Raw genomic sequence first — 8,153 nt, 5'->3', positions numbered from 1 at the left:
GGGATGGGGACGAGGACCTCACCTGCTCGCTGGCGGGGGGCCGCAGCCCCAGCTGCCGCAGGAGGCTCCGGAAGCGCCGGTCCTCCATGGCATCCTCGTTCTCCTCCGTCAGCGGCACCAGCGGCACCGGGTGGGACACGCCTGGGCCGGGAGCGCCGTCAGAGGGACCCCGACCCCACAGACCCCCCCCATGACCCCCACCCCACTCACCGTCCTCCTCACGGTCCCCTGCCACCCTCCGCAGACAGTTCTCCAGCCACCGCAGGGGCCCGGCCAGGCCTGGGGACAGCAGAAGGTGACACAGGGTCCGGCCCCGCAGCCGAGCCCAGCTGGGGGGGTCGGAGCCCCTCGCCCACCTTCCTGCTGCAGGCGCTGCGCCAGGTCCTGCCCAGCCCCTTCCTCGGGCACCCAGTGCTCCTCCAGGGGGTCTCCCTCTGCTTCGTCCTCATCCTCCTCTTCCTCCTCCTCGCTGTCATCCTCTCCTGAGCTGTCTTGAGCTGGCATGGCCGGGACACCTGTGGCAGCCTGTGGGAACCAGCAGTGTTTGGGTGCCCAGGATGGGGACAGGCCGTGTTTGGGTGTCCCCAGGGTGGGACAGGACCCCCAGGACCCTCCCCAGGACCCTCCAGCCCCCCGTACCTGCCCAGGGCCGTGGCTCTTCCTCCGTCGTTTCTTGTACAGCTCCTTGCGTTCGGCCACCAGCCCCAGCCCCAGCAGCTTCTCCACCACGCGAGCCCGCGAGCGCCGCGCCGTCAGGTGCTTCATGATGTTCCCCAGGACATCTGTGGGGAGGGGGGTCAGGGTGGGGGGCTACAGGCGGCTTTTAGGGGTCTGCCCCCCGTGTCCAGCTCACCGTCCGAGCCCTGGAACTCCTCGAAGAGCCGCGTCAGCTCCTCCTCCTGCTCCTGCGTCCACAGCACGATGTGAGTGCCCTTCCTGCGGGGTGGGAAACAGCTGTGGGTCCCTGCCCTGTCCCTGGGGGTCCCTGTCCTGTCCCCGGGGGTCCCTGCCCTGTCCCCGGGGGTCCCTGACCCACCTCTCCCGTGGGAAGTCCTTGGCACTGCTGGCCAGCCCCATCCGCACCAGCTGCTTCACCACCTGCCTCCGCGTCCGCCCGGCCGTCGGGAGATGGGCCAGGATGGCAGCGATGATGTCCCCACCTGTGGGACAGGGAGGCTGCAGGGACAGAGCCCCTGCCACCCCCCGGGGGTCCCACTGAGACCCCAGAGACCCCCGGTACCTTCCACCTCCTTGTACTTCCAGTAGAGCTCCCGCAGCTCCTGCTCCTCCTGGGGCGTCCAGGGGGGGACCCGGCTCCGGGTGGTGCTGGGGAGGGGCAAAAGGGAGGTGAGGGGAGGGGAGAGGGGGTGGCAGCCCCCTCCCCAGGCCCACTCACCCTTCTCCCTCCTGCAGGGAGCTGTAGCCCTTGGTCATCTCCCAGACGACAGTCGGGCTCTTCCAGAAGAGCAGCTCCACAAAAGCCTTTTTGTTGGTGGCTGCCAGCGCAAAGAACTTGCCCAGGATGAACTTGGCCAAGGCCACCAGCTCCTGGGGACAGCAGGAGGGAGAGAGGGGTTGGGGGACACCAGGGACAGAGAGAGGGGTTGGGGGACACGAGGGACAGAGAGAGGGGTTGGGGGACACCAGGGACAGAGAGAGGGGTTGGGGACATGGGGGACAGAGAGAGGGGTTGGGAGACACCAGGGACAGAGAGAGGGGTTGGGGGACACCAGGGACAGAGAGAGGGGTTGGGGGACGCCAGGGACAGAGAGTGGGGTTGGGGGACACCAGGGACACAGAGAGGGGTTGGGGGACACCAGGGACAGAGAGTGGGGCTGAAGGAAATTTGGAATACAGAGCAGGGCTGGGGGACACCAGGGATGAACAGAGGGGCTGGGGGATGTGGGCACAGAGAGTAGGGGTGGGGGACATCAGACACTGAGCAGGGCTGGAGGATAGCAGGGATGGAGAGTGGGGCTGGGGGCTGCAGGGATAGAGTGGGGCTGGGGGCAGCAGGGACACAGCAGGGACAGAGCAGGGCTGGGAAATGTTTGGGACAGAGGAGGGCTGGGAAATGTTGGGGACAGAGCGGGGCTGGGGGCAGCAGGGACAGAGCAGGGCTGGGAAATGTTTGGGGACAGAGCAGGGCTGGGAAATGTTGGGGACAGAGCAGGGCTGGGGGCTGCAGGGACAGAGCAGGGCTGGGGGCTGCAGGGACAGAGCGGGGCTGGGAAATGTTGGGGACAGAATGAGGTTGGGAGATGTTGGGGAATGACTGGGGCTGGTGGCTGCAGGGACAGAACAGGGCTGGGGGCTGCAGGGACAGAGCAGGGCTGGGGGCTGCAGGGACAGAGCAGGACTGGGGGCTGCAGGGACAGAACAGGGCTGGGGGCTGCAGGGACAGAACAGGACTGGGGGCTGCAGGGACAGAACAGGACCGGGGGCTGCAGGGACAGACCCCTCCCAGGGGGGCTCAGGGTCTGACCTGGTGCGCGGCGGCCGCGGGGTCGCTGAGCAGGCGGTGGAAGAGGGCGAAGAGGGAGAGCTGGAAGAGCAGGGGCTCCATGCGCAGGTCGCGGGCCAGGCGGTGCAGCAGGCGCGCGGCGCAGTGGTTGGTGCGGGGGCTGTTCCGTGCGTACCCTCGGAGCAGCAGCACCAGCGCCCGCACCACGGGGGCACAGGCGAACCTGCCCCGCGGCCCCGTCAGCGCGGCCGCCCCGCGGCGGGACCCCCCCGGCCCTCCCCAAACCCTGCTCACCGCTTCAGGTAGTCGAGGAAGTTGAATTCCTTCTCCGACACCTGCATGATCTGCTCCTCCTCTTCTTCCTCCTCTTCTTCCTCTTCCTCCAGCTCCTCGGGCTCGGCGGGCGCCTGCCCTGCGGTGGGATGTGCTGAGGGTCTGCAGGTTTTTTTGCCTGAAGTTTTGCCATTTCCCGGTGTCACAGATGGGGACTCACTGGGCAGGGGAGCGACGAGGATCTCCCGCAGCAGCCGGGTCTCCTCGGGCGGCCCCGCGTCCGCGGCTCCGAACACGTCCCCTTCGGGCCAAACCTCCCTGGGGACAGCGGGGACAGGCTGGCACCGCGTCCCCACGCCCTGCTGGGCACGGGAGGGGCGTCGCGGGGCCGGTACCTGGCTGAGCGGAGCAGCTGCAGGGCCTGGGCCACGCGGGAATCCCGCAGGCACTCCTGGATGCGCAGCACAGCCTCCGCGCGCTGCTCCTCCACCGGCGTCTCCGAGGCGGCGTCGAAGGGCACCACGTCCTCGGGGAGGGACACCTCGCCCTGGGGCAGTGCAGGGTCAGCCCCTGCCCCACCAACACCCCCAGAGCCCCCCGTGGGGCAGGACCCTTCCCTGGTACCTCCAGGCAGGCCTGGAGCCGCGGGGCCAATCCTTCCCACAGCTGCTCCAGCTCCGCGGCGCTCGGCGGGGCAGGAGCCGCGGGAGCACGAGGCTTCTTCTTCCTCCGCACACGTTTGTTCTGGGGGGCGAGGACGGGGTCAGGAGGGGCCGAATGACCCCCAGGGACCCCCGAAGCGGGGCAGCCGCATCCCACCTGCACCACCAGGTTGGCACGGCCGCGGCAGAAGCGCTCCAGCATGCGGAGGAAGAGGTGGGCCGTCTCCACCAGGTCCCGCAGGAAGCTGCGCGGCTGCTTGGTCTCGTCGAACTTGCGGAAGAGCGTGAGGAAGAGCTCCCGGTATTCCATCAGGTAGAAGATGTTGCCTGGGGAGGAGGGTGGCAGTGGGAAGGGGCAGGTCGGGGACACCCCAGGGATGGGCAGAGGGACAGAGGGACAGAGGGACTCACTCTTGATGATGTGGCTGCTGTCCCGCACCGCCTGCTCTGGGGACCGGTCCATCTCCTGCACCGTCCGCAGCAGCTCCTGGTACGCCTTCAGGGCCAAGTGCATCCTGGGGATGGCAGTGGGGGCGGTCAGAGGTGCCCAGGGGGGTCACAGGTGCCATGGGGGTCCCAGGTGCCATGGGGGTCCCAGGTGCCATGGGGGTCCCAGGTACTTTGGGGGTCCCAGGCACTCCAAAAGTCCCAAAAGGGGGTCCCAGATGCCCAGGGGCTCCTGGGTTCCCAGGGTGTTCCAGGCACCAGGGAGGTCCCAGGTGACTGGGGGGTGGTCCCAGGTGACTGGGGGGTGGTCCCAGGCACCACAGGGTGTCCCAAGTGTCCAGGGGATCCCAAGTAGTTGGGGGTCCTAGAAACCAAGGGGTGTCCCAGGTGCCCTGGGGTCTCACAGGTGTCCAAGGGATCCCAGGCACTGGGGGTATCCCAGCTACTGTGGGGGTCCCAGAAGGTCCCAGACACCACGGGCAGTCTCAGATACTCAAGGAGAATCCCAGGTCCTGGGAGTCCCAGACACCAAGGGGTGTCCCAGCTGCCCCGGAGGGTCCCAGGTGCTCACCTGCGGGCCCAGGTTGTTGCCTCCTTCTTGTCCATCAGTGCCATCTCATAATAGGTGGTGAGGTTCTGCTCGATGAAGTGGAAGGCTCGGACCCCCACGGTCTCGGACACCAGCTCGGGGCGGAAGCCGTGGAGCCGGTTGAAGGCCATGAAGAAGGCGGTGGCCCACAGGTAATAGGTCTCATCGTGCTGCTGAGCCTTCTCCCGCACCAGCTGGTCCTGGGGGCCACCAGAAGGTCTCAGTGGGGGTCCCACAGGCTGGAGAGGGGATCCGGGCCCTCCCAGCCCCTCACCTTGACCAGCAGCATCAGGCGGTTGTAGCAGTCCTCCAGGAAGTCCTGGCAGAAGCGGCGCAGGAAGAGGCGGACGTTGCGGGCGGAGCGGCGCGAGGGCTCGGACTCGGGGGCGGCCTGGCGGCGCCGGGGCACCCGCTGCGGCTCCTTGCCCAGGTCGTGGCTGTAGCTCTTCAGCTGCAGGGGATGGAGCGGCCAGATTTATCCCAGTGGCATTGTCCTGGTGCCCTTCAGCCATGTCCCAGCCCAGTGCTCCCTGCCATGTCCCATCCCAGTGTCCCCAGCCATGTCCCATCCCAGTGTCCCCTGCCATGTCCCAGCCCAGTGTCCTCAACCATGTCCCATCCCAGTGTCCCCTGCCATGTCCCATCCCAGTGTCCCCTGCCATGTCCCATCCCAGTGCCCTCAGCCATGTCCCATCCCAGTGTCCCCTGCCATGTCCCAGCCCAGTGTCCCCTGCCATGTCCCATCCCAGCGCCCTCAGCCATGTCCCAGCCCAGTGTCCCCTGCTGCCTCCCTGGCTCTGTGCCACCCACCATGTCCCTGTCCACATCCCCGTTCCTGTGTTCCTGTAACCCCACCGCATTCCTCGTCTCTGTGCTCCACACCCCGCCCCCAGTCCTGTGTCCCACCGATGTCCCTGCCCTGTGTCCCTCACTCACATTCCCCTCCCAATGACCTCTGTCACATCCCTGACCCTGCACCCCGCACCGTGTCCTTGTCCCCGTGCCCACTGCCACCTCCCCGGTTGTGTGACCCCCACCACATCCCCCCACCTGTGCCCCCCACCCCCAGTGCCACCTGCCACATCCTTGTCCCTGTGCCCACGCCACATCTTTATCCTGGTGTCCCACCCACCTTCCTGTTTCCCTGCCCCTTACCACATCCCCAGCCCTGTGCCCCTCACCAGACTCCTGCACCTCCCTCCACATCCTCGCCCTCCATCCTGCGCCACACCCCCAGCCCCACGTGCCACATCCCTGTCCCCATGTCCCCCGCCCTGTCCCCAGCCCCGTGCCCTCGCCAGGTCCCCGCTCTCACATTGTGCAGCCCTTTGTGGAACACCACATCCCGGTCCCCGATGGACTTGAGGCCCTGCAGGACGTAGGAGCCACCAAAGCGGGAGTGCCTGGGCAGGGGACAGGGGCTGAGTGATGCTGTCCCCACCATGGGCGTCTCATCCCTGCCATGGAGGTGCCCCCTCCTCACCTGGACGTGCGCTGCAGTGCCCGGGCTTTCTTCTCGGCCAGCTCCCGCTGCCGCAGAGCCTCCAGCTCCCGCGTGTCCTCCCCGTGCTCAGCACCTGCCATCCCCTGTCCCAGCGCCGCCAGCTCCTCCGGGCTCTGCCAGCAGCTCCGTCAGCACCGTGGGGGCTCCGGGGGGGTCCTTGCCCTGCCGCCCCTGCCCCAGCTCACCTGGTCACGGAACATGAGGGAGATGATCTCCAGGACGTGCAGGCCCCATTGCTGCTCCACCTGGGCGCTGGCCAGGAATTTGAGCAGGTCGTCCATGCCGCTGATGTGCAGCGCCCACAGCACCCGGTCGTGCACGCTGGCGTCGCCGTCCACGCCCTGCTGGGGATGGTGGTGGGGTGTCGGGGTCCCCGTGGAGCCTCTGTGACCCCAGAGCTGTCAGGGAGCCGGGGAAGGGCCCTGTCCCGGTACCTGCTCCTCCGTGGGGTCCGGGGGCACGTGCAGCACGTTGCGCACCAGCAGCAGGATCCTCTCGATCAGCAGCGTGTCCTCCTCCTGCCGCTGCTCCCAGTCCTGGGGGGACACAGCTGTCAGGACCCCCACAGCCCCCTGGGGGTCCTGGGCAAGGAAGGACCCCACAGCCCCTGAGGGACCCCCAGCAGAAACAGACCCCACAGCCCACCAGGGACTCCTGGCAAAGACAGACCCTGCAGCCTCCTGGGGATCCCTGACAAGGAGAGACCCCACAGCCCCTGAGAGATCCCTGACAAGGACAGACCCCACAGCCCCCAGGGAACCCTGACAAGGAGAGACCCCACAGCCCCTGAGAGATCCCTGACAGGGACAGACCCCACAGCCCCTGAGAGACCCCTGACAGGAACAGACCCCACAGCCCCCAGGGACCCCTGACAAGGACAGACCCCACAGACCCCGAGAGATCCCTGACAAGGACAGACCCCACAGCCCCCAGGGACCCCTGACAAGGACAGACCCCACAGCCCCCAGGGACCCGTGGCAGGGATGGGCCCTGGAGCCCCTCAGGGATCCCAAGCAAGGAAAGACCCTGCAGCCCCCACAGGAACCCCCACCCGGGACAGCCCCTGCAGCCCCCTGGGGACCCCCAGCAGGGACACCACTGGCAGCCCTCTGAGGACAGGGCACTCACCAGCTGCAGGAGGCTGTAGAGCTTCTCACTGAGCACCACAAACACCTTCTCACTGGCGAAAGCCTGCAGAGACCCCACATGAGCAGGGGAACGTGGGCAAAGCCCCCTGCCCACGGCACGTCCCCGGGGTGGACTCACCTCCTTGTAGGCCTGCAGGTAGGACAGCACCTGGAGAAAGTGGTGCCGGGAGGTGGCATCTGCTGGCACCTTCCCAAAGCACAGCAGGGCCGGCTGTGTCAGGTTCACCATCAACCTGTGAGGAGGTGGAGGGGTGTGAGGGACCCCTGCCCAGCGAGGAGCCCCCGCAGGGCCACCCCTGGCCATGAACCCGCCCCCCGATACCTGATGACGGCGTCGAAGAGCACTTTGTCCTGGGGGTACTGCACCATGATGGGCAGGAGATCGTTCTGCAGGATTTGGGCCGCCCCCAGCTGCTGCCGCACGTCCCGGGTCTCGTCCTCATGGCGCAGGTACCGGATCAGGTCCTTGACGCTCTCTGGGGACACGGGGCCGTCATTCCCCGCCGCCCCCGGCCCCACCGCCCCCCTGCCGGTGCCCACCTACCCAGGCAGTCGGGCTCCCGGTGATACACATCGCCCTCCAGGTAGCCCAGGGCGCTGCAGGTAGCCAGGAGCTCGCAGTTCATCATGTACCAGTCCATGCAGCGCGGGGCTGCGCACGGGACCAGCACCGGGGGCCACCTGCGGGCCACTGTCAGCACCGGGTACCCCCCGAGGTTCTCCCACCCGCTCTGGGCTCCCCCGGTACAGCCCCACCTGCCGGTCCCGGTATCCCAGGTCCCGGGACACCCTCCAGTTCCAGTTTCCCCAACACCGACCAACATCCCATGCCTGGTTCCCCTCGGTACCGGACCCCACGGCGACCCCCAGGCCCCGGTACCACCTCGATTCCAGCGCACCTCCCGCTCCCGGTCCTCCCCAGCACCGGCGCACCCCAGAGCCCCGCCGGTTCCATTCCAGGCCCCTTTATCGGTTCACCCCAGTCACGGAGTGCACCTCGATCCCAGTCGGTCCCGCTGCCTTCCCGATCCCGGAGCGTTCCCCACCCCCCACTACCCGATCTCAG

At 67.7% G+C, this 8,153-nt stretch overlaps 1 protein-coding gene across 1 annotated transcript in view; it reads right to left on the bottom strand.

The window, feature by feature from the left end:
- The window catches only part of TIMELESS (timeless circadian regulator), a 13,210-nt gene extending 5,369 nt beyond the window's left edge, over nt 1–7,841 (bottom strand). The window contains exons 1-25 of the mRNA XM_015616550.3: nt 7,632–7,841; nt 7,410–7,563; nt 7,206–7,320; nt 7,068–7,130; nt 6,374–6,475; nt 6,125–6,280; nt 5,919–6,052; nt 5,751–5,838; nt 4,710–4,886; nt 4,418–4,635; nt 3,811–3,914; nt 3,557–3,726; nt 3,362–3,481; nt 3,133–3,284; nt 2,958–3,055; nt 2,759–2,876; nt 2,486–2,687; nt 1,397–1,548; nt 1,241–1,326; nt 1,037–1,160; nt 854–936; nt 640–782; nt 357–525; nt 211–279; nt 23–141 (exon numbers count right to left, since the gene is read on the bottom strand). Of these exons, the coding sequence (XP_015472036.1) occupies nt 23–141; nt 211–279; nt 357–525; nt 640–782; nt 854–936; nt 1,037–1,160; nt 1,241–1,326; nt 1,397–1,548; nt 2,486–2,687; nt 2,759–2,876; nt 2,958–3,055; nt 3,133–3,284; nt 3,362–3,481; nt 3,557–3,726; nt 3,811–3,914; nt 4,418–4,635; nt 4,710–4,886; nt 5,751–5,838; nt 5,919–6,052; nt 6,125–6,280; nt 6,374–6,475; nt 7,068–7,130; nt 7,206–7,320; nt 7,410–7,563; nt 7,632–7,728 (3,213 nt within the window). The 5' untranslated portion in view covers nt 7,729–7,841. The remainder of the gene's footprint in view (nt 1–22; nt 142–210; nt 280–356; nt 526–639; nt 783–853; nt 937–1,036; nt 1,161–1,240; nt 1,327–1,396; nt 1,549–2,485; nt 2,688–2,758; nt 2,877–2,957; nt 3,056–3,132; nt 3,285–3,361; nt 3,482–3,556; nt 3,727–3,810; nt 3,915–4,417; nt 4,636–4,709; nt 4,887–5,750; nt 5,839–5,918; nt 6,053–6,124; nt 6,281–6,373; nt 6,476–7,067; nt 7,131–7,205; nt 7,321–7,409; nt 7,564–7,631) is intronic.
- Between the last annotated feature and the right edge of the window lie 312 nt (nt 7,842–8,153).

Source organism: Parus major, unplaced genomic scaffold (assembly GCF_001522545.3).
Source record: "Parus major isolate Abel unplaced genomic scaffold, Parus_major1.1 Scaffold498, whole genome shotgun sequence".
NCBI classification, from domain to species: Eukaryota; Metazoa; Chordata; class Aves; order Passeriformes; family Paridae; genus Parus; species Parus major.
Note: the sequence above shows the minus strand (reverse complement) of the source record. Positions and strands in the feature narration are given on the sequence as shown.